Raw genomic sequence first — 26430 nt, forward strand, 5'->3', positions numbered from 1 at the left:
GGGTTAAAGGAGGGGAAAAGGCAGGGCCTGAGGCTCCTGGCCTAGAATGGTTGAAATATTAGTTTTGAAACGTTTGGTGATGCACCAGTTGTTACAACCAGAACTTTCATTGCCAAAGTACTGTTCTGGTGAGACTGATAGATAAAATTAAATGAAGAAATGTAGTATGAGAAGAAAGCATCTAATATAGCCCTCAAAGCTGTACAAAAGCTGCAAAACTTTAAAATTTTATACCTTAAACAGAAAAAAGTCAAATGACAATTTTAATAGACTTTAAAACAGTGTACAAGTATAAAACACTGGTTTTGTATTTCAAAAGTTGAAGGAAGATATCCAGTCATTAAACAGTCTACAAAACATATGCCAGTAGATTACATAAAAGACTATGTACAATATAAAAAGAGCTGAAAACAGTCTTCACTGTAAAAATAAGTTAAAACAAATTTTTCAATTTAAAATATTATCTATAGCACAAACACAGATCATGCAAATGGCAAACTAAATATACTGCATTCTTTAGTGTAGTCAAATTCAGATTGAGACCTCTTTCAGGTAGGGAAATGGCCATTCAATAAAATTCTTTTCTCTGGCAGTAACGGTCCTAGCTGGGTATTTTATGCTTAAAGAACAGCTATATTTCAAACCCTTTTTGTTAAGCTGTAATAAATACTAAAGCAACACAGGAATACTTTATTTGAAAGCAATGTTGGGGGAAAGGTCTGCAAAATAAATTCTTACTGTGCAATTTTATAAAGTATGAACTGTTTTGAAAGGCTAGAAGCTTCTGCAGCTGAAAAAGTTGATCTCTAGTTTTAAGGCAGGCTAAGCTTTTAAATACGTTATAAGAACTAGTTTAATTAACTATTCTGCTATTACAAGTTACACCACGCTCATCTCCATAATACTAGGCTAGTTGTTTGGTGTTTATTACACACCAAATCCTCCCAACAGGAAACATGTACTTACTGGCTTTGAAACTGTAATCAGGGGGTCTGCTGCTCTCATTAAGTGGGGGGGGGGGGGAGAGGTAACAGTCCAAAATACTACACTCTCCCCCCCAGTTGAAGTACCATTATTATTGATTCATAAAGGCTTTGCAAATTCACATCTTGGCAGTTTAATACTTATGGAAAGGATCGATGCAAGCTCTACCACCGTGATTGATAGGTATATTTAAACAACAATGGCAAATGGCAAATATTCTCAAAGCTAAGGGGACCCAGGCAGGCACTATTGTTTCTAAAGCAATTGAAACATTTCCAAAGCATTTATTTGTTTTTTAGGTTAGTTTTATAAGCCAATATAGACATTACTATATGTCCACAGGAAGTACAAAAGCCATCTTCATTTGAACAAATACAATATTCCTGAAACTGTTAGCACCAAGTCTCACTTTAAAAAGCAAAGACAACTGAGTGCTCTCCCACATATTGTTGACTTCCTTCTACTCAGATTGCATGTCATGAGATATTTTTAAAAGTTAGCTGCCACAAGTTCTGGAAAATGCCAGTGTTTGAAAATAGGTAATTGTGCTAATAAAGAATCAAAAGTTTAGCGGAACAGAGAATGAGGATTTCAAACCATTCAGTGTTACAAAGAAAAGTGTGAAAATACCATTCTTTGGTCTAGATTAGCTGTTCCCTTTACATTAATTTAACATTCCAATGGCTTTTTGAAAATTTTAAAATGTTGAACCTCACTAGGCAAAAACAAAATTATATAATACATATGGATGTATCATACAAATGAACCTTTAAAAGAAAGTCTTGTCCAACAGCTGATTAAAGATACTTAGGTACCTTTCTGTTTTAAAAAAAAGAGTTAGTGTTTGAGTGTATAAGCACAGAAATAAGTAAGTTAAAAATTACCCATGGGGAAAAAAAACTGTTTTACCAGTCTATAAATAATATACCTTTCTGGTGTCCTTGCTCTACTGAGTTCACAAGTAAACATTCAATTTGACATGCTCAAGATCCTAATGCTGGTGGAACAATTCCTGTACCTGGACAAATATTACATTATGATTTGTTCGATGGATAGTTAATGCATGTTGCTTCCTGTTTCATAGATGTAGCTTCATTAACTGCCTCTTGATCACCTCCATCAGCTCCAAATCCAGTTCCTCCGGCTCTCTCATTAACATCAGCATCATCTTCCAAACCATTGTAAAATTCTTCAATCTCACTTTCATCCTCCATAGGTTCTTCTAAACTTGGACTCTGGCATGTTCCACTATCACTGTTACTGCCACAAGAACTAGAGGATAAGACATCATCTTCAGAGTCTGAATATACCTCAGCACCATGGAAAATATAACGGTTTGGTGGTAAAAACAGATATTGATTACCTGAAATACAGTAATAAGAGAGAAGTGGGTTATTTCCAGTTTTCTAAGACGGTCTGAGTGGGCTGTCTGGAATAAAGTGTAGCTTCTAGCCTTTTACCTGAGTTACTGTAGTTTCTCAAACACAAGCTATAGACTCAGTCCTGCATGAAAATCTTAGTTCTGCCACTCATCAACTTTGTAAATTGGGAGAGTTATCTCTGTGCCTCAATTTCCTCATCTGGATATGAAATAATTTTCACAACCTTATGAGGCAAGTATGAAAAAATGTAGACAGCCACGTTCAATGAAACTCCCTTTGAACAGATTTGATGAGATGAAATGAAGTATCCAGCCCACCACCCACCCTCTGAATCTATTTTTACAAGAGTCCTATCACGTTAAAATGTGAGAAGCACTGATCTAGCGCTGGCCTTTTAAGCTTTCTTTCCCAACGCCCTCCCAAATTAGCATTCGCAGTATAAGATTTGACCTCCGATGGTAAGAAGTATTCCCTGCTTTTGTTTACATTTTGATGTAAGTAAATGGGTAGGAACCTTAAACATTAATGATGAAATGTTTTATACCCTTATGTTCACAAGCACCAAGTACCTTCTGACTTAAGTCTGTTATCACACCGTGTTATATTTATTGCACCATATCCCAGACTGATTCACAAAAGCCTAACTGCGTAGTTTATCTGGAGTGACATAACATCTACCAAACGTACGTGAGTTTCTCTTCAAAATGACTTTCAAGCTTTTTTATACCCCATCATGACCCAGTTCTCACCTATTATGTGTTGCAGCATGGAAACCACTTATTTCATTGTGTTTCAGTGACTGGAGAAAGAAAACCCCACCTGGGCCTTCTAATTAGGGCCATGTCCTTTGAATCACATCCCCTCACAGTCTGTTAGAGGGTCCCAGCACATGGCTCCCCTGTCCACTTCAGGGACTTCCCTGGCAGTCCAGTGGTTAAATTAAGACTCTGCTCTCAGTGCAGGGGGCCTGGGTTCTATCCCTGCTGGGGGAACTGAGATCCTGCATGCCATGCAGAGCAGCCAAAAAAATAAATATATAAAAAAAATTTCTTTCTGCTCTGGCCTCCCCTGAAGAACTGAATCATCTATTTCTCAGTGGACATACCCTATACCTGTCTTGGCAACCCTCAAGACATTTACATTTACATTTTACTTCCTATATGCTCCAACTTCCTCCTTCAGCCTCGACTTCCTATATCCTCCAACTTCCTCCCTTTCTGCCTCGACCTCACAACAAACAGTGGCAAACTAAAATGAGTAAAGTCCAGCTGTTGTGTGGTTTTAACCGCTAAAAATGTTGTTTTACACTCTTTACATCCGTTATCTTTTCAAATGCTCACAATGCTATGAGAGAGAAGTAGATCTGACAACTCAGTCTAATTCCAAAGCCTGTACCTTAAAAGGTCTAAATTGGTAGAATAAAACCAAGGTATAATACCAATTTTCTGGGGCAGAGTTTTGTATGTTTGACCCATCTGTCAAAAAGACAGCCAGAGAATGCTGCCAGTGCCTAGGGGGACTTTGTGTATGATAGAGACTTACCTTACCTGACTAAATCAACAGTAATTTCTCTACTTCTGACACTTGCCGCATTTGAAAGCGTAAGTATTCTTCTATGCTCTTTCTAGTTTTCCCCCCGTAGACTTTCCCTAATTACAGTTCAAGACCAAAGTCAGAACTTAGGTTTTTTAGAAAGCCTTCAATAACCTAGTGCCCTCCAAGTAGCATAAACCTTTTAAAATATCATCTATTTTTTTTCTCATTCACCTATTTTTGTAATTATATACACAAATATCAGTAGCTTGATCAATGTCTCCAGAACTTGCTGTATGGAAAATGCCCAAAGGCTTATTCAACTGAACTAAAATTTATTTAGAGCAAATGATTACAACACTTAATACATTTGTCTCAAATTTGTCAGTTTTCACCATGTATAATAATAAGTGGAATGGGATTTAATGTTTTAAGCTGTACAAAGTTGTTGCATCTAAGAGCACAAGTTTCTGTTTGATTAATACTTGGTCATAAGTGGTTTCAAAAAGTAGAAAGTGATTTGACTTATGTTAATACTTATGGATAGGGACTTCCCTGGTGTCGCAGAGGTTAAGAATCCGCCTGCCAATGCAGGGGACACGGGTTCGAGCCCTGGTCCGTGAAGAGCCCACATGCTGCAGAGCAACTAAGCCCATGCGCCACAACTACTGAGCCCTAGTGCTGCAACTACTGAAGCCCATGCACCTAGAGCCCGTGCTCCACAACAAGAGGAGCCACCGCAATGAGAAGCCCGCTCGCCGCAACTAGAGAAAGCCTGTGCACAGCAACAAAGACCCAATGCAGCCAAAATTAATTATTTTTTTAAAAAACTAATTGATAAAAAGACTTCCCATTCTAGATCTGAAACAACACGACCTAATGGTTAAGAGAACCCAGAATCCACCTGGTTCTTCCACACCCTAGTCGTTACCTTGCCTGGGGTACTTAACCTCTATGGTCCTCGGTTTCCCACCTGTACCAGAGTAGTAATAGTTCCTGCCTCAGGATACTAAAATCAGAAAATGTGAAGTCACTGCCCCACAGTAAGTACCCAAATCTCAATCATTTCTACTAGCTAAAGCTCTCACCAGAAAATGGCAGAGCACTCAGTATTTCCCAATTAAATGCTTACCTTCTCATTCCCTAGAGAAACACAAGGTACAGAGCATGCTTTCACACCACTTTTCCCCATATTACGGAAGATACCGTTTATCTTTTTCTGGCTTAAAAATCTCAACTTTACAGTTTCTCTAAACGCAATCAACTATTACATTTAGCCGCATAAAATTACCCTAACTAGCCTGCCAAAATTGCTCACTTCTTACAAATACTCACTTCTTATAAATATTTCTTTAGAATAATTATAACCTTCAAAATGTTTCAACAGCCTTTCTTACCATCAAGCCGTTTACTAATCTGCTCCTTTGCGAGTCTAGCTGGCCAGCATTTTCTCACTGTTTCAGCAACTGAAGTTCTTTCATTTTTCTCCCCAGTATTGGAGGCAACATTCTTCAAATCCGGACTCTCCAACTGTTCATTAACACTTTCAATGCTCCTAGCAGAAGTCTGTACTTCCTGTAATTTTTCTTCGACACAGTTTTTTGATTCAGACGCATCTGGATCATCAACATTACTCTTTGTTTCTTGGTCTAAAAGAGTGACAATCACTGAAGAATCTGCTGGTGAGGTTCCTTCTGGTGAACTTGAGCCTTCTGAAATATTGAGGGGTGTGGGTGGCAACTCTGACAAGTGAGCCAATTCTTTTTGTGTTCGTGGAGGTTTTTCAGTAATTTCTGAAAGCTTTACAGGGTTGCAGCAAAGTTTGGCGTATTCACCACCTAACCTGTGACACAATTCATTAATAATGACATCACAGTCTCCAAGAAGCTCTACATCAAAATGCAGGTGAGGCAAAGGTTCCCTATTAATTAATATCTGAGGCACTTCATGGGGTATGGAACCTAAGAATAGGGTGAAAAAAGTAAGAATTAGAGAAAGGAAGGGAGGTACACTAATAAAACCAAAAGAAATGCACTATGTAAAAATCTAACAATTCCCTGGCAGTCCAGTGGTTAGGACTCTGCGCTTTCATTGCCACGGCCAGGGTTCTATCCCTGGTCAGGGAACCAAGATCCTGTAAGACGTGAGGCATGGCCAAAAAAAAAAAAAATCTAACATGTTCCCAATACCAAAGAAGACACCCAACTCTACTATTCAACCAAGCTATTACATACCATCAAACTATCAGCAAAATTTCAGGTTCTGCTCCTGTCACCTGGTTACCTCTGGGTAATCGCCTCACTTTTTATTCTGTATTCAATTTCCTTGTCTGTATAATGGGGTAATAACAGTACTTCTCCACAAGCCTGCAGTGAGCACTGAGTTAATATGCAGAGAAGAGTTCTTGGCACAGTATAGGTAATAGTTATTCTACTAAAATGGCTTCTGATATGTGAAAATTCATACCAGTCTGTTCTCCACTATATGTACCAATGTCTTACATTTTTTTAAAAAGTACCTTTGCCTATCACCAACACGTTTTAGTACCCCACAGGAAACTTGGAAGAAGTTCTCTGCCTCACATTTAAATAGAAAAAAATAACACGCAAATTATACATTAAATTTTCTTTTTTTTTAGTTACAAGTTGTCCTATAATCTACTTTAACAGAATTTCACAGCTACTTGAGGAAGGCTGAGTTAAACTGCTAAAGCCACTACATGTGGGCTAGGAAAAAGATGCAGAATTGGAGAGTTTAACTCTGTTTCTTCCAGCAGTTTGCTCTCTTTGCTGGTATGGGGGTCCAATTTTAATTCTCCAGTTAAGGGTTTGATATACTCTCCTCTCCTCCTTCCCTCACTTTTATGGCACAAATGATGCTACTAAATTAGTCCCTCTATCTTCCTCCCCCTTGCTTGCTCATTAGAGGGAGAAAAAAGGTAGTATGGGAGCATGGATTAAAGAAATATTCCTGAGAATAATAGGGATTTAAATTGTTTTTGAGCATTTTTATACACATGAACACCCTTGTGGGTAGAGCTGATCCACATACAATGATTACAAGGCATGATTGTTATTCTTACAAAAACAAACCAATCATTGTGAGCCCCCAAATTCTATCTTACATGAGTACGTTACACATCTATCAAGCTATACATCTGAACTTACTGGACCAAAAATCAATTACATTTGAAAGATTACTCAAATTAAGACTAAAAATACAGATTATTTTTAATATGTTTCCTCAGTATATGTAAAATTAGCTCATGCTAACTCCTGCCACATTAAAGCACATTCCACTGAAAAGTTTAAGTTGAACTGTTTCCCCTTGTTATTACTTCTGTTTTGAAAGCCCTCTTGCCCCACTGAAATGTCAGATTAACCAATCTTCCTGAGCAAGAATATTGTCACCTAAAAAAATTAAAGTTTGGGGGTTTCCCTGGTGGCACAGTGTTAAGAATCCGCCTGCCAATGCAGGGGACATGGGTTCGAGCCCTGGTCTGGGAAGATCCCACGTGCCGCGGAGCAACTAAGCCCGTGTGCCACAACTACTGAGCCTGTGCTCTAGAGCCCGCGAGCCACAACTACTGAGCCTGTGCTCCTAGAGCCAGTGCTCCGCAACAAGAGAAGCCACCACAATGAGAAGCCTGCGCACAGCAATGAAGAGTAGCCCCCACTCACCGCAACTAGAGAAAGCCCACATGCAGCAACGAAGACCCAATGCAGCCAAAAAAAAAAAAAAGTCCGGCTCTTCACCACTCTTGAACAAAAAACAATAATATCATTGAGGTCTACTCTACAGACCCACAACCCATGGCAAAATATATAGAAATGGTTCTCTAAAAAAAATCATCACCCACTTACTCGGAATTAGTGCTACTGGTCTTACTTTCAGGGAAGACCCAATAACAATGAGAAGATCAACTTCATCTTTGTCATACTTCATGGCTCTATGAAACTGTTCTGGTAAATTTTCACCAAAAAAGACAATCTCTGGTTTCATGATAGCAAGTGGTTCATCAGCTGGGCACCTAGGACATCGAGGAACCACCTGCATGTTCCAGATTTTAGTTGAGGTGGGAAAGAGAAGGGCAAGCCCGAGTTAGAGTCAACATTTCCACACTTCCCAAGAAATCATTTCAAAATTATCAAAGAAAACAGAAAAGCTGTGGATAAATAGCAGGGAAAACTGGATAAAATCTAAACATCAACTATCAATGACCCATTAAGTTTATTAACATACAATGAAATACAATTTCGCTATTATCTGTGTATGCTGCTATTATATCTGTATAGACCTACATTTGATATTCAAGAGTCCATTATATATTAAGAGGAAAAAGCAGCATGTGTATATATGTACACAGGTGAGACTTAACTTTTAAAAAAAGTTTGTAAAATACGATTCCATTTTAATATGCTATCTTCTCATAATTATATGATTAACTATATATGCAACTAAGCATACAGAATTTATTTCTGGATGGTTTTTATTCTCTGCCATATTTTCCTGTATTTTTTGGTCAATGAGCGTACATGAAATATTTTTTACAAAATGAATCTGACAGGCACTTTTAAAAAGGGAGAGTAAGGAGAAAAACTAATGTTAAGTAACACCACACTTAATGATCTGGGTTTTTATTTTAGGCTTATATATTAGGCAGTCAACTTCATCAATCAAGAGATTATGTAGCAATGTTTTTAACTTAAGGTTTTGAAAGGTTTTTGTGTATTTCTCTGGAATTCCCAATGGTAACTAACATTTGTTTTCCTGGATGTTTCTGTACCACATAAATACTTCCAGAAAAAAAGGACTGAGGTAAAAGAAACAGATCAGAGACATGCACAGTTCCTAAGATATGGGTGATAAATTACCTGATTAAAAATATCTCCTCGTACAGCTTCACAGTCAACTTTGTATTTACAAATCAGGCAAGATGCTGTTGCAAAGGAACCTAAAAAGAACCAACAAATATATGCTTTATTAAAGAAATTTTTCCATTTCTTAAATAACAGTTATAATGTAAGCTTGACAACAAAAAAGCTAGTGACTTTAAAATTTTTAAGAGGCTCCATGAGAGAGATGCTGATATAATGATGCTTCCTAAAGCTACTCTTTTAATAAAATATACCAACTCCTCCAGGACTAAAACTGCAGACTTGGAAGTTTACAACTGTATTACCTTAGCTTAACAGCTGTGTTTCAAAAACAGTTTAGATACATAAGAAAATGGTCTGTTCATACTTGTTTTAGATTTAGTCTTCAAATTTCTGAAGCCTACATCTGAACTACTCAGCAGTTCCTTTGGTTTCCTAAAGATGCCATATTTTTTTCATCCATAACTAATACTACTTTTGTAATCAAAAAAGGTTATTTAAAAGAATTTAATGTTACATAATTGCTACATCTTTTGAAATCCAAAAGCACATTAATATCGGACATTTTGTACAATTAAGTGTCAAGGCCAATATTTCTGGTTTCATATTTTTGCAATCTACTTTTCCTTCATTTATCTACAATTGATCAGATAACATGATTCAACAATAAGGCTTAATCTCCATTCCTGGATGGCAGCCTTTTTTCTAATCCTAACTTTTCCTACAAAACTAACTAATATGTAACAGAAAAAGCAATCCTGAAGTTTACTAACCATGACACTGAATTATCCTTTGGATTCCTGCAACCTGTTCCAGTGTATCTATGTTCTGAGTATAGTTGCGAAGTAGTTTTCCTTCCTTATCTGACAAGGCTATGAATTTGTGACAAAGAGATGGCTGGAATTGTCCAGGATATATTTCCTAGATAACGCAAAAAGCAGAAAAAAGATTATGTAAGTGTTAACAAATATCACAGGTTTAACAACAACAAAAAAACAAAACTACCAATGATAATTAAAAAACAATACATGAGTATCTCAAAGCATCTAGATGGATGCCACACACACTTATGAAAGGATTGTTGCTGTCATATGTGTAAAACTCAGCAATTAGTGAACATGGCCTCTTGAAAAGGATAAAGTCGACCCACAAACATCTCTTATAAATGCTAATTGATATTTTAATAAAAGTCAGAAGAAATACATACCTTAATATATATCTAATATTTGTTGGCTGCAAATGATTTTTTTTTTTTGTAAGGAAAAAGGGAAAAAGTTTAAATTGAAATTAAAGATATCAAAGATATGGTGACTTCTTTTTTAAAACTAAAAAAGGCACTGTCAACATAATATTAAAAAATTTTTTGATTCATCATTTATTATAAATATCAACCTGTTGGAAGTTTAAAGCTGAAGTTTTAATTCCTTACCAAAATTGTTTTCCTTCCACTGCACAGGCACATACTGGTATAGTATAGAGTTGCTCATGAATGCTGAGTTGCTGGATTTTGTGTGTGTGTTTTTCCCCCCAAATAATGCTTCAATGCTGTTTCTTCTTTAAAAACAAAGAATTCAGATATACACATGGCAAAAAGATCAGAGAAAAAGTATCAATTTTGGTCCTCTCAACTTTTGACAGTGTTTTCATTAAACTTCATTTAGTAAGTGACTATGGCAAAGGAAGTTTCTTCTCTTTTTTCTTTGAAGTAGCAGTTCTGCCTACTTCCTTACCATTCATTACAGCCTCTAACCTATTACAATGCTAGCAAAAAAAAACAAGATACAACCGTATGTCCATCAACAGAGGACTGGCCAGAGAAATAGGGTACATCAGTAATAGTGGAGTATGCAGCCATTAAAATGAATGAGGGAGGTCTCGATACACTGACCTGGAAGATGGCCCATGACATATGTGAAAAAAAATCAAGCTAGTCACCACTGTGTATAGCTTTGTTTTTGTTTTGTTATTAAGCAAAAATGGGAAGTATATGCAAAGTATACAGATACATTAATTTAAACATCAAGTCAGGAAGGATACAAACAATCTATAAAATGGGGATGGGGGGTAGGGGACTTCACTTCTGAAATTATACAAAAAAGTCTGACAGTTAAGATTCTAGATGACTACTTCTAAACTACTTAATATTTCAAGTTTAGAAAAAACTACTGGGATACCTTTTAAGTAAAAATAATATGCAAATCTCATTATAAAGACTATCACATCCATGTCCATATGCTGCTGAAAATGTTATATAAAACCCAAAAATTCTGCCTCTCATTCAAATTTTTATCATAAAGTTCATGAACTTTGCAATTTAAGAAAGACAATGCATATAGAAAGAAGTAACAAGTGAAGAGTTTATTAAAGCTAATGTTTATAGAAAACTGAAAGCCACATTATGTTTTGGACCATTAGGTTGTGCTCTCCATTAATCACTGTTTTCTTCCCAGGTTGCTTTGTTCTAATACATTTAGAGGATTAAACACCAGCACCTTGCAAACCTCCCCTCTGGAAACAGCTGTTAAAGAGTATTTTAACAAATATTATAATATTCTAGGCAACAGATAAAATAGGATCTAAAGTAGTAAGGAAAGTGCTAATAGCATGCCAAAAGCAGCACAAGAACAAATGGCTGACTACCTCCAGAACAAGGCTGGGCAGAGTACCAGGACTCCATCCTCCCGGAATGAACTTTTGTGTGCCTTATCCCCACCCTTTTCAAAAGGGGAGGGTGGGCTTCCCTGGTGGCGCAGTGGTTCAGTCCGCCTGCCGATGCAGGGGACACGGGTTCGTGCCTCGGTCCAGGAGGATCCCACGTGCCGCGGAGCGGCTGGGCCTGTGAGCCATGGCCGCTGAGCCCGCGCATCTGGAGCCTGTGCTCCGCAGCGGGAGAGGCCAAAACAGTGAGAGGCCCGCGTACAGCAAAAAAAAAAAAAAAAAAAAAGAGTAAGAAGAACAAAAACCTGTGGGACACTAGATTCAGCTCTACACTCTAGTTTCCCTTCATGTATCAGTTCAGGGAAATTTAGTCCTTAAATTTACCAATCAATTCCTGTAGTTGGGAATAATTTATGAAGGGTTTGTTTCATCTTATAAGCCTACATTTTATGATGATTTGAAACTTAACTTTGTCTCTTTTCTTTCAAATATGTAGTGGACCATGTCTGAATCATTAGATTTAATACTGTGTTCCAGCTAAGGGATATAATCTGAAATAATGGGAAAAAAATTACTCTGAAATGACTGTTTTTTAATAGAATTACTCCTAAATCAGGCTCTTACTTAACAAGGAAAGTTTGCTAAAAACTAATTGACTGGAGATACAACTTTCAGATAAAATATAGATTAATTCTTCATGTTGAAACTGTGACACTTTAGTTCTAAGCAAGACAGGCCATCCCAAATCTGAACCTCCTTAAGGCCCATTAAGGAACCAATCATGTGGGCTGGACCATTATTATTGCCACAGGGATCCATTTAGAATAGAGTGGAAGCACAGCTGGGACCAAAGGCTCAAATACTATTAAAATGACAGGCTGCTTTCACAGCAGTGTCCAGAAACATGCGAACAATCCAGTAATTGGCCATAGGCAACCAATGTGACCAAAACTAAAGCTTAGAACTATCTGCCCCAGTAAGCTTTCATGTAGAAATAATGGTTTTTCTCCAGAGATGCTCTCTGCTTGCTTGCTTGCTTCTTCAAATTTCTAGCAATATGAATGAGATTCCAGTCAAAAGCAGGGGTGTTAACTGCAGCCCCTCAAAACTAAAAGGACTCATCAAAGTTTGAGATGCCACTATTTGCTAGGTAGTAAGTAGGTAGAGCTGTTAAGAAACTAGAATTTACATTCTCCATGCTGTCAAAAAATAAGTGAAACTAATTGATCCTGGTAAGGAAAATCCTCATAATCCCTGGTCTTGTTTCATTCATTCCACTAAACCATAGACTACTAAAAATCTTACCTATTCAATACTTGCAAATTAAAGTTAAGTCACCTGACAAATTTAACTACTTTTTTTCCTGTTAAACATGTGACTTCCCCAAGGAACTCAAGCTTCAGCAAACTTTTTCCACACTGGGACACCAGTTGGCAAGTATTTAAGACTTTGTGGGCCATTCAGTCTCTGTCCTTACGGTCTATGTGGCAGCCACTCAAGTCTTCTATTGTAGTATATCTGCAGCCACAGGCAATAGGCCAATGAATGAGCATAGCTGTGTTCCAGTGGAATTTTATTTACAATCACTGATATTAGAATTTCATATAATGTTCATATGATGTGAAGTATTATTCTTTTGATGTTTTTCCCCATCCATTTAAAAATTTTAGTTCAAAGCTGTACAAAAAAAAGGCAGTGGGCCACATTTGGACTGAGGCTGTAATTTGCCGGCCCCTTTACTAATCTAACACAAGAGAATTTCAATTAGTCAAGCATTCATTACTACTTAATGTAAGTAACAGGCATAACAGGAGCACTTTATAATAATTCTGTAGACTGGGCTGAGGACTGGGTTTTTACATTTTCAAGGACTGTAAAGGAAAAGAACACAGTATGACAGAGTTCCCATGTGGTCCACAAAGCAGGTTACATTTGCTACCTGGCCCTTTACAGAAAAAGGTCTGCTGACCCTCCTGTAGACATGTATCCCCCATCTTGCAGATGAAAAAGCCAAAGCACAGAAGTAACGCCAAAAGTCACAAGAGCTAGCAAGTAGCAGAACTATCATTCAAACCCAGTTTTGATGCTAAAGTGCATCTCTTAACCACTATGCAATTTCTGATCCCTCAACCTCATGTTTTCCTATTTTTCTTTTAGGCTAAATACCATTTCTATTAGGTACTGCAAATCAGTCCACTAAAACTAATCTAGTAAGTATATTTCACATTGCACATCCTTCACGGGATTAGTGGAGCCTGGAATTCCAATCACCCTCTAATGTAAAAACACTCTTCAAGAATACATGTTCTTGGGGACTTCCCTGGTGGCTGGCTGGTGGTTAAGACTCCGTGCTCCCAATGCAGGGGGCCCTAGTTTGATCCCTGGTCAGGGAACTAGATCCCACATGCATGCTGCAGCTAAGAGTTCACATGCCACAACTAAGGAGCTGGTGAGCCACAACTGAGGAGCCCGCCTGCGGCAACTAAGACCAGGCGCAACCAAATAAATAAAAAAACAAAAACCAAAAAAACCCACACATGTTCTCGGGAATTCCCTGGCAGTCCTGTGGTTAAGGACTTGGTGCTTTCACTGCCATGCCCTGGGATCAATCCCTGGTCAGGGAACTAAGATCCACAAGCTGCAGGTTGCGGCCACAAAAACGCATGTTCTCACAAATCAGTATGAGAAAGAAAAGCATCTCAGTGGAAAAGGAAAAAAAAAAAAAGCTAAGAACAGACAGGCAACTCAAAGATATACACATGGCAAGTAGTAAGAAGCAGTCATCTACACTAGTAAACAAAAACTGAATACTAATGAGAACATGCTAATTTTTTATTTATTACACTGATAGTTTTAACTGCCTTAAAAACAACTCTAGATATCCACTAACAGGAGACTGATTATATATATTGGGGTACAACTATCAAACAGTACTATGCAGCCTTTTCTTTTAAATGAGGTATATCTAAGTGCCGCCATGAAACTACTTCCACGGATATTAAATGGGAAAAAAAGCACTGTAGAGAAAAGGGTATGTGATTCTGTTGGTAATCATTTTTAAAGTATTATTAGAAACTTACAATACCTCTCCCCCCTACACACAAACAGGTTTACTCATTTTTTTTTTTTTTTCCTAGAAGGAAACCCAATGAAACATTTTACCATGGTAACCTTTGAGAAAGAGATTAGAGGTAGGGAAGACTGAAGGGAGAGGCCAACTATCGTTTGTTGTGTACTGTTTGAATTTCTTTTTAAAACCATATACACAACATACACACCAACAGACACACACACACACTTTCTAAAAAATACTTTAATACTAATAACGTATCACGGGAGGCTTTTTTTGTGGGGGAGAGGGCATGGGCATGCTAAATCAGTTTTCTCATACACTTCTACACTTCTGATGGGAGTATATATTATACTTCTGATGGGAGTATATATTGCTGCCTGCTTTCCAGGCAGCAATAAGGTAAAACAAATCAGGACCCTTAGCAGTTTTGCTTTCAGAAATTTATCCTAAGAACATTATAAACATACCAGAAAGGACAATCAGAGCAATACCTTTTTAATAACAGAAAGCAGGAAACATCCAAAAGGAACACTTGCAGGATTAGTTACAGTAGACCACTTGATGAACACTATGACCGTTATCAAGTATTCAAGCATCTGAAAGTTTATTAAACAGAAATACTACAAATCCAAAGCAGTAGGTAAAAGACCCCATCTTTATAATATGCACCCAAATATAATACTCTACACTTATATGTAATCCACCTACACAAGTCAGTATTAACATACTGTCTTCAAGTGAATGGGACTGTGGCCTTTTTTGGGGGTGGGGGTGTGTGCTTTTTTTGATTTTTAAGTAGTGAGCTGGTTTTGAGATTTCTTAGCTTTATAACTACATAATCTGGTATATCTGCACATTATCAATAAAGTGACAATTTACTGAATAAATATACGTTTTTGGAAGTTCGTATTTCTCCCTCTACTTTTTCTTGAATTTTATCACTTTAAAGGGAAAGAACATTCACTGTATTCAATATGGGCGAGCAACTAAACTCTCTGAACACAGTCCTTTAAAAAAAAAAAGTTATTTTATACAACCTCAGTTTCACCTTCACTGACTCTTAAACCACTCTCATTTTTATCAGCACCAGTGAATTTAGACTCCTCAGGACCATGACCACAACCTCATTATCAATTTAAACCCTTATTATGCAAGAGGACAACAGTTCAGAACAAGAATATATATAGCTTTAATGTTGGCCTTAATTGTTCTTGTGTAGAAGAATTCAAAGTGGTACTAAAGCTAGGCGCACTTAACATGCTGGTGCTCAAACAGGGAGCAATTTTGCAGGAGACATTTGGCAACATCTTGACACATTTTTGACTGTCAAGACTGGGGTGGGGGGCTAATGGCATTTAAAGGGAGGAGGCCATTGGTTGCTGCTAAATATCCTACAGTGCACAAAACCGCTACTCACAGCAAAGAATTATCCATCCCAGAGTCAACAGGTTGAGAAACTGCTCTAATGAACCAGTTACCTCTTTCACACACCTCTCCGTTACTTTTGAGTTTCCAGTCTAGATGAAATCTGCTTCTTCTCAGTTATATACAATCAATGGCTTGATACATCTGTAGAAACTTTCGTTCCAAAATGCCTAAATTCACAATATTTCCTGTTTTCATGGCTTTCTATTAAATTTATTTTCTCTCAAAAGGAACCCTCCTACACTATTGGTGGGAATGTAAATTGGTAGAGCCACTATGGAGAACAGTATGGAGGTTCCTTAAAAAACTAAAAATAGAGCTACCATATGATCCTGCAATCCCACTACTGGGCATTTATCCAGAGAAACCTATACTTCAAAAAGACACATGCAACCCCAATGTTCATTGCAGCACTACTTACAACAGCCAAAACATGGAAGCAACCTAAATGTCCATCAACAGATGACTGGATAAAGATGTGGTAAATATGTACAGTGGAATATTACTCAGCCATAAAAAAGAATGAAATAATGCCATTTGCGGCAACATGGATGGACCTAGAGATTATCATACTAAGTGAAGTAAGCCAGACAATGACAAATATATCACTTATATTAAAAAAAAAGAGATACAAATGAACTTATTTACAAAACAGAAATAGACCCACAGACATAGAAAAAAACTTATGGTTACCAAAGGGGAAAGGGGAGGGGGGATAAATCAGGAGTTTGGGATTAACATATACACACTCCTATATATAAAATAGATAACCAATGAGGACCTACTGTATAGCACAGGAAACTATACTCAATATTTTATAATAACATATAAGGGGAAGAATTCAAAGAATAGATACATATATATGTGTAACTGAATCACTGTGCTGTATACCTGAAACTAACACAACATTGTAAATCAACTATACTTCAATTAAAAAAAATTCATTTTCTCTCATAACTAGCAAAGTAACCATCTTTTAATTAACTTTCTCCTTAGTACAGACACTGGAAGAAAACTTTAGGTTATGACTATTTTACTCATGTATTCTTTTTGGAATCCAGTAAAATATTACAATATTTACATACTCTCCCCATCCTTCATTTTTAAATACTATCCTTTATTCTTTGTCCTTACTTATTTGTCCTTCAGCTTTTTCCTGTTCATTTTTAGACCCAAATTAACTCAGTCTCTCTTACCTATTACTATTTATTTTAAGTGCTATTTCACCAACTAGGTACTTTCCTTTTGGCAGTTCCTAATGTAAGAATTGAAGTACAACAATCCTATATGAGTGGTAGTTATAAAGATTATTTTTTTAGCTCCTACCATAACTTAAACTTTCATAGAGAAGCGAAACATGCTGCCCCTCCAACTTTTTCTTCTCCTAGGTACTATGAAATCTGTACACTGTAACACATTAACACTGTGCCATTTTTACTCCAATTCAGATATTTTATTTTCTCTTAAGCACTGTCTAGATTTCTATTATGTGTATTTTTATAATTTGTCTTTGTAAGAATAATTCTTAATTGCTTCTATAGATTCTTACATGTCAAAACCAGTTTAAGCTAAAACTGAATACCCATTATATGCCTTAGACAACTAAGGTTACAATCTTTCTCACCTTGCTATTTGTATTCTCAGTTACCGCATTTTCCCCAAGTGTCAGGCAATTTAGTATACACTGAAGTGATGGGGAAAAAGCTGAAAAGTTAGTTTGAGCATGTTTTTTGTTTCCTCTCAGAACAAAAAATTTACAACAAAAACCTTGTGAGCATTACATAAATGCACTAGTGAATCAAGCTCTTATAATCAGATGCAAGATCAAAGTAAATTCTAGTTACTTGATGCCTTTCTTAAAGTGCTAATTTCTGGGGAATTCCCTGGGAGTCCAGTGGTTAGGACTCCGCACTCCCACTGCAGACTGCAGGAGGCACAGGTTCAATCCCTGGTCTGGGAACTAAGATCCCACATGTCATGCAGCGCGGCCAGAAAAAAAAAATTGTTAATTTCTGATAACTAGAGCCAGTGTCCTAGGTCCAATTCAAGAAACCAGTAACTAAGTGATATTTCATTGGTGTTCAAAGTCATGCAGTAGAACCCCTAGCACCAGTATGTTAAAAACAGTGAATCTTCATGAATTCATATTCTTGTAACAAAGGAAAAGAGATACTCTACATTATTTGTTCAATTTAGTGTGAACCAGCTGTCTGTTCTAAAGGCTAGATATAGATGGCCATCATCACCGCTGATACATGAAGTTCCAAATTTTTTATAACTTTCAAGTTGATTACTGGAAAGATTCAAATTTCTTAGTAGCCTACAAAATTTTCAAATTTAGTTTTCAGTTCTAGCAAGTAAATCATATCCAAGAAAATCTAATGTAATTTCCCCATTTTACTCTAATTCCCATTTATAAGCACACTTGCACAAAACGCAATTATTTCTTTAGACAGTCCATCAATCTAAGCTAGTACCATGTATTCTGAATTGGCAGAGCTCTTCTTATAGGTATGTAAATAGACCACATGATTTGAAAGTAGCTGAGGTTATCCCTTAATGGAAATTCAGGTCCACTTCACTTCTATGCTCATTAAAAAATAATCACTAATACAAAAGACCCTTTCAAATATACTAAAGTTTAGCAACAACAATTTTACAGTTTCTTTCCATAAAGCTAAACTATAGAAAAAAGACTTCAAAAGTAAAATTTCTTGGGACTTCCCAGGTGGTCCAAAGGCTAAAGACTCCACGCTCCCAATGCAGGGGACCTGGGTTTGATCCCTGGTCAGGAAACCAGATCCTGCATGCCGCAACTATAAGATACCGCATGCCGCAACTACAAGATCCCGCGCGCAGCAACTACAGACCCGGCACACCCAAATAAATAAATAAATCTTTTTTTTTTAAATAAAAAAGATAAAATTTCTTGGGTATGGTATAATGCATAGTTATCCCTCCATATTTGCAGGTTCCACATCCTTGGATTCAACCAACTGTAGACTGAAAATATTCAGAGAAAAAGAATTCCAGAAAGTTCCAAAAGCCAAGACTTGTATTTGCTGCACCAGCGACTATTAACATCATATAAGCATACCTCTGAGACATCATGAGTTTGGTTCCAGACCAAAGCAATAAAGTGAATTATCCCAGTAAAGTCAGTCAAATGAATTTTTTGGTTTCCCTGTACATATAAAGTTATTTTTATACTATATGGTAATCTATTAAGTATGCAATAGCAGTATGTCTCAAAAAAAAGTACATACCTTAATTAAAAATACTTTATTGCTAAAAAATGCTAATCATCATCTAAGTCCTCAGCAGTAACGAAGATCACTGATCCCAGATCACAGTAACAAATAATGAAAAAGTCTGAAATACTGTGAATGACCAAAATGTGGCACAGAGACACAAAGTGAGCAAATGCTGTTGGAAAAATGGCACCTACAGACTCACTTGATCACAATCCCTCAAATTTGTAAAAACAAAAAAGGCCCACAGAATATGTGAAGGGCAATAAAGTGAAGCAAAATAAAACAAGGTATGCCTATACTAGGTATTATAAGTAATCTAGAGGTGATTTAAAGTATACAGGGAGGGAACTTCCCTGGTGGTCCAGTGGTTAAGAATCCACCTTCCAATGCAGGGGACATTCAATCCCTGGTCAGGGAACTAAGATTCCACATGCCGCAGGGCAACTGAGCCGCGCTCCTCAATTAGAGAAGCCCCTCACACCTCAACGAAGATCCAGCAATTAAGACCAGATGCAGCCAAAAATAAAATTAATTTTAAAAAAAAGTATACAGGGAGGATGTGCATAGATTATATGCAAATACTATGCCATTTTATATAAGGGACTTGAGCATCCTCAGATTTTGGTATCTGAGGGATCCTGGAACTAATCCCCCTCAGATACCAAGGGAAGACTGTAACATCAAACTTTAAACTCCAGAGCAGAGCTGCCAAATAAAAACATAATATGAATCATATACACAATTCAAATTTTCTAGTAACCACATTAACAATGTGAAATCTTCCTCATTTATAACCCAATATCAAAGTATTATTATTTACACACATAATCATTATTTATATATATATAATAGAATAGAATTTATATTTTGCATGTTTTCTATACTAGGTTTCCAAAATCTGGTATGTCTTCCACACTTACATAACATCTCAGAACACTTATGCACTCAACAGCCCCACGTGGCAAATGGCTTCTGAACTGAACAGAGGAGCACTAAAGACGCTAGAGCATAACAGATCAACCTTGACTCAAATGCAATCTAAGATTCTTCTCCACCTCTAATCACAAATTTCTCAGGCACATCCTCGTGTGTTAAAACCTAGCTACTATAAAACATACCAGGGCTTCCCTGGTGGCGCAGTGGTTGAGAGTCCACCTGCCGATGCAGGGGACACGGGTTCGGGACACGGATTCGTGCCCCGGTCCGGGAAGATCCCACATGCCGCGGAGCGGCTCGGCCCGTGAGCCATGGCCGCTGAGCCTGTGCGTCCGGAGCCTGTGCTCCGCAACGGGAGGCCACAACAGTGAGAGGCCCGCGTACCGCAAAAAAAAACAGACCAAAGGCAGATGTTATAATCTTTATGATTCATAAAATATATTCAAAATCAAAACACTGATGTTACTTTTATATGATCTACTAACCTCTAAAAAGGCCTGGACAATGTAAAGGCCATTACTGAAGTGCAAATTTGAAAAATATGCAATAGCCTCTTCTTTGAAAATAAGCTCAATCCTAAAATGAAGAAAAGCAAATGACAGTCCCTTCTGGGAAGAAGGGAATTCTGACTAAAATGACTTTATTTCAATGATTTTACTCCACCACAGTACTAATAGTCAATTTACTAGACTGCCATTCAAAACAATTTTTCATGAGAGAAGGTCAAAGAAACAACTAGAAGAGTTTGTAGTACCTTTGCAAACTTGAAGAATGGTCTTGGATCTTTTCTGAAATATTCAATGTCAAACATTGCTTGAGGATCTGGAAGGTCTGGAAAGTCTACTGCAAGGCGAGCATAAATACCATCTCTTGACCTGAAGTCAGGTATTCCACAAGAAACAGAAACCTGAAATACGCATGGCATAATTTGTACAATTAAATCTTCTACTGCTACCTTAATAATTATTAGTCCTCTTATCACACAATTAGGGAAGAGCTGAAAAAATATTTTTAGTTTGAAACTTCTTTTGGGGAATGGAGATAATGCCCTACTTTAACTTCTAATAGAAATAAAACACTCAGAAAACCAGTATAATTAAATCCATCACATATTCCATTCATAATGGGGTAAAGAATTTTAAGTCAGGCTAACTTTAAACCTTTATAAGCATTTAACCAACAAATTAAAACAATTCCAACTTGATTGAGAACGAAGTAAACCATTCCAAATTATTTTAACTAGAAAGCAGGCAAGAATTTCTATCACAGTGAACTATTTCCAAAGAAATCCCTCTTCTGGGTTAGAGGGCTACTACTTCAAGAACGCTAAATTTCTTTATTTTCCTTAAAAAACTATGTTGTACAATATTTCAATTTTTAAGAATAGATTTAAACACTATGCTTTTTCTACAAATAAACCTTGACATTACAAATAGGGACTTCAGAAGTTATCCTTTTGTTTCACAATTTTGTCAGCATTTACTCCACTTTAGCCTCAGAGCAAAACAAACTTGCCTAAATCACATCGGGGAGCAAAGTGCAACTATTCTTCATGATCATTTAAGATTAAATAACACCCTCCCTTAACCAAAAGGTTAGAAAGCAGGACTGATTTTTCTCCAACAGCTGTCCTGGTCGCTACCATGTAACATATTCTGCATTCAACACACAATATGAAATAGCCTAAGTAACTAGTTATTTGAGACCTAAAGTGGAACAAATGAAAAATCTCAACCCACCACAATCACATCACCTTAATTTAAAATGGAGGAGAGGCAGGAATCTGTTACCTTTCCAACACTGCATTACTTGCCAACACATATTAGGCTCCCGGTTTCCCCATGAAGGTCAAACATATAACCAATTTCTCTATCAGACCCTGACACACTTTAATGCAAGCAGAATTCCCTGCATCTCCTTAGAAGTTGTGGTATAATGTAGGTAAAAATCTTGCCTTAATTCCACTTACCTACTGTGCCAGTAAACAGACGTGAATCTTTTTTAAGGTTATCGAGAGGTTTTTAAAAAACTGAACCAATTTAGTAATTGCTCCTGCACTCACTTTTTAGCAGTTTCCAAACACAAATGCCCATCATCATATAAGGATAAATTCTACACCAGAAAAATGTTTCTGAATTGGGCAAGGCTTAAGAAAAAACATACACCACCTCCCATACTAGTGTTTTATACATCTTACATACCCCAGCTCCAGTTAGAACTATTATTTTTTTGCACTCTTGCAGTAATTTCACAGCATCTTCAATTGTATTAATATCTTTTCTTTTTTTCCTTTTTGGTGGTTCTGAAAGGATATTAATAACAATCTGCCACAGTGTCATATCATCCAATTCAGGTGGAGGAATTGTTTCTGGTAGTAAATCTTTAAGAATCGTTCGAGGATCTGTGCCAATCATGAGATGTTGCTGAACAAAAGTATATGGACCTATATCAAGAGGGAAAAGAACTAGATCAGATCCACTTCCAAGTAATTGAAAATCTCATTTATTTTTTGAAGTAAGAAATTAGCAATGCTTAACACTGTTTTGCAGAGTAAAAAAATGCACTATAAAGGTGTTTCATTCACAGCATCTTCAGAGCTAACGCTATATCCCAAAGAGATTATTAGGGAGAGATCAGGAGTTGAGTCTGCCCCTAGAGCTATAAAATACCAAGTATGTATTTTAAGAGTCAAACTAATTAACTACTAGAACTAAATTTCTATGGTTAAAATCTAGAAAAATACAACATAAACATGACAGAAGTATGTACAAAAGGGTTCTACATCAACACAGGAAAGATCTTACCAGTCCCGAAAGCCCACACTATTTACCATTAAAGACATAAAGAAAAAAGAAACGGACATCTTATACTTTACTATCTTTAAAATTTTTCCAGTAACAATCTTCAAGTTAATCTTAACCAGTCTCCCAAAATGATACATACAATGCTGATATTCTGAGCTTTAATTCTTTACCCTGAAATTTCTTAGATCAGTTCCTAGCTTGAGAAAACCAAAAATACAGTAAATATAAACACTAAAAATGAACTAATCATTACTATGTTTAAGCAGTCAAGGCATTTTTGAAAAAACCCAGCACATTAAGAGAAAGAACATTTTGAGATGGTCATGTTACTACCTTGGTATAAAAATCTGATACTGTGCTCTACTTCAAAATATTTCTCATTTCATCAAAATACTTAATAAATATTTACTGAGGACAAACTATGTGCCAGGCACTTTTCTAGGCACTGACAAAACAGTCTACAAATCAGTCAGAAATCCCTGCCCCCATGGGACTTATATTCTAGTACAGGAAACCAGCAATAAAAAAGTTACATACAGAGATTATTTTAAAACAAAAACAGTACAAAGCACTAGACTTTCCCTAAAACCAGGATGATATTAAATCTCATCAAACACCTAAGAACCTCATCACCAGGCTACAAGGGGACAGAGAAATATATTTTTTGTTGACATAAAAAGAGAATACTGAAAAAGATAGCTCTTAAAATGTGAAACCATACCTATCCGTGGTCTTGGAGTCCAGTCACTAGAACTCGCATGTGAGGCTCTATCATCCTCATCACTTTCACACGAATGGAAACCGTTGGTGATGATTTCATCACCAAACAGAAGGTTATCTGCAAAAGAAACCAAAAGTAACTCAAGGTTTCTGAAACAATCTGCATCTAAAATTATAAAGATCTATAATTATGATGCAACAATTTTCAATGAATAAAACACTTAACATTCATAGTGCCTGTGTAAAGAATGCCTACTGGATCAATCTGCACCATTCACAGGAACAGTATATCCTCATCTTTAGGGATTCTGCTCGGAATCTAAGTTTCAGTTCATCAAAATCTAGAAAAAAATTATGTCTACTTAATCAAAACACAAAAAGTAGTAACCTAGTTAGACTGAATTTATCGATCACAAATAATAGTTCATAAAACTTATCAAATAAAAATTTACCCAAAAAAGTCGTGCTAATATTACCATGGCAACTTGCACTTCTCTCATATAACACTAAACATACAAAAATACCTTTGCATTATTCGTTTCCCTTATTAAACTATGTATCTTGAAAACAGGGGTTGTTTCTCTAATCCAATCCCTAATGCACACGTTGTTGCCTTTTGATATGATCAAATGGCCCACTGACTGGATTTCTTGATACAAATATTAATAAAGACGCACATCTATCCGGATAGAAACTCTGAAACACTCAAGGATGACAAGACATATACAACTATCACATCTGCTTTACTATGCCAGAAAAATATCAATTCGTGTTTCAGGGTTACATATACACACACAAGAAGATATTTAATCTAAGAACACGATTAAAGAAAAAATACTACTCAAAGTACTCTAAAACTACGATTACTCTCCTATGCCCACTATTAGTTGCACCACAGAGGGGTAACGTCTTTAGAAGCAACTACATTCTTTAAAATTTAAAACAAGTTTAAAAATAAAGGCCCTCCAAAAAAAAAAAAACCACACACACACAAATTGCACAGGTGTCAGTCTGCTGAGGCAACTGCAAAAGGTTGGTGCAAGGGACAGTCAAAAAGTTTCAAGTTTAAGTGTGCGGGGGGTGGGGGGTGGGCGGAGAAGCAAGACATTTAACAAAAGCAATACGTTAAAAGAGTAGGAGGGGAGAGAAACTTTTTTTTAAACCAGCTGCGAGGCTAGCTCGCCCCGCGGCTGCGCAAAGCGCGAGGCCACTGGGGCGGGCCGCCGGCCGAGGGAGGAGGGAGAGGAGAGAGCGAGGGAGGGAGTGAGTCCTCGGGCCGCTCCGGCAGCCGGGCCCGCAGCCCCGGAGGCGCGCAGCTAAGAAGGGCCCTAGTGGAGAGGGGGACGCCGCAGAGCCAGCCCCGAGCCCCCAGCCCATCCGACACTCCCCCACCCCAGGAGGGGCCCCGGGAGGAGGGGGGGGGGATGCGCAGTCCCGGCCCGCCCGCGCCCTGCGCACCTCGGTACCCAATAGCCGCCGCCGCCTCTTCCTCCTCCTCGCCCTCGTCGTCGTCGTCGTCGTAGAAGTCGTCGGCCGGCGGCGCCTCCCGGGATAGGCCCTGTAAGCCCGGCCCATTGTCTCCTTCTCCGGTCGCCGCCGCCTGGGCCTCCCGCCGCAGCGCCGCCGCCGGGCAGCCGCCGGCCGCCGCCAGCAGCTCACGCTCGGGGGCCGCCCCGCCGGGCTCGCCCGGGCTCCGCCCGACGCCGGGGCCGTCTCTCCGCGGCCTCTTGCGGAGCGGCTCCCCGGTAGGAGGCGACGGGGCCTCCCTCTCAGCCGTCACTGCCGAGGGGGAGCCGCCGGGCTGAAAGGCGAGCGCCGCCTCGTCCGCCATCTTTCAACTGCCTCTCTGGCCCTCCTCCCTCGCCTCCTCTCCTCCCGCTCGACTCGCGGCACTGGCGCCCCCGCGGCTCCGGCTGCGGGAGATTTAAACCCCGTCACGTGACCCGCCCCTTTTCGCCCCCGCCCTCCCGCCGCTCCCGCCACCCACGCGGGCCGGACCACAACACGGCGGGTCACGTGGCAGGCGGAGGCTGTGTGGGCCTGGAGGAAATGCGGCCGGGGCTGCTGCGGCCCCACCCCTCGGCGGCAGGCGAGTCTTGCAGCCAAACTTGTCTTTCAAACTGTCGTCAAATCACTGCTGCCTGGTTGGGTCAAGTTTTGATTCGTACTGCGAGTTTCCGCTTTTGCCTGAAGTGCACACCTTGCTCGCCTTACTTTGTCTTTTCTGGATTTACGCTAAGGGTTAAAACTTAGTTCCTGAAAGGCGATCAGGAATGAAGCTGGCCAAGGCTCAGCTTCCTGAAATACGCTAGGTAGTCGGTCTCTTTGTTACGGTTATCAGTAGACGCAAAAGGACACAGTTAACTCTTCAACCTCCTCACCCCATTCTGACAACTCCTCTTTGCCTCCTTTTTTCTCTTTGCTTCTCTCCTGAGCCGGTTGCTTTTTCTCCCTCTCTCCATCCCTTGTAGGGTGGTGTAGGTTGTCATATCCTGAAAGGCGTGTGTCAGCTCTGGAAGGACCTTTGACGGGGGTGGGAGGGTGATCAGCCTATTTGCTTTCTGGCCCCAGCTTGGCTCCAAATGTGGGATTTACCTTCTCTGGGCTTCATGGAATTAGTATACAGGGTAAAGTGGGGCGTTATGAGGAGAACTGGACTGAGCATGACTTGGCCCCTATAAACATCTGGATTTGGGTTAGAATTTGACGTCCTTCCCTTCTAGCGTGAGCACTTTATTTAGCTTTTCTAAACCCAATGTCCTCATCTCTAAAATGCTAATACCT

The 26430-nt window shown here is 38.4% G+C and overlaps 1 protein-coding gene across 2 annotated transcripts; it reads right to left on the bottom strand.

The window, feature by feature from the left end:
• Window positions 1–241: 241 nt before the first annotated feature.
• Window positions 242–25524, bottom strand: SIRT1 (sirtuin 1). 2 transcript variants are annotated; one of them, XM_082855048.1, is made up of 9 exons: window positions 25105–25524; window positions 23648–23764; window positions 22324–22565; window positions 20877–21029; window positions 9550–9697; window positions 8774–8853; window positions 7763–7949; window positions 5297–5860; window positions 242–2347 (listed from the first exon to the last, which is right to left on the bottom strand). In XM_082855048.1, exons 1-9 carry the CDS (start codon window positions 25475–25477, stop codon window positions 2019–2021), a joined length of 2193 nt encoding a protein of 730 aa, XP_082711174.1. In that variant the 5' UTR covers window positions 25478–25524; the 3' UTR covers window positions 242–2018. The 2 variants fall into 2 exon arrangements, with proteins under 2 accessions (XP_082711174.1, XP_082711175.1); XM_082855049.1 differs by lacking the exons at window positions 20877–21029; window positions 22324–22565; window positions 23648–23764; window positions 25105–25524 and adding an exon at window positions 10206–11245.
• Window positions 25525–26430: the final 906 nt, after the last annotated feature.

Source organism: Leucopleurus acutus, assembly GCF_964270905.1.
Source record: "Leucopleurus acutus genome assembly, chromosome: 14".
In the NCBI taxonomy this organism is placed as follows: domain Eukaryota; kingdom Metazoa; phylum Chordata; class Mammalia; order Artiodactyla; family Delphinidae; genus Leucopleurus; species Leucopleurus acutus.

Excerpts from the sequence above, each read along its gene's own strand:
- SIRT1 (XM_082855048.1), bottom strand. The coding sequence starts at position 25,477 with ATGGCGGACGAGGCGGCGCTCGCCTTTCAGCCCGGCGGCTCCCCCTCG. Across the intron at positions 23,765-25,104 it reads GGCGGCTATTGGGTACCGAG|ATAACCTTCTGTTTGGTGAT; the intron begins GTGCGCAGGGCG and ends TTTCTTTTGCAG. Across the intron at positions 8,854-9,549 it reads AAGGATAATTCAGTGTCATG|GTTCCTTTGCAACAGCATCT; the intron begins GTTAGTAAACTT and ends GGTTCTTTTTAG.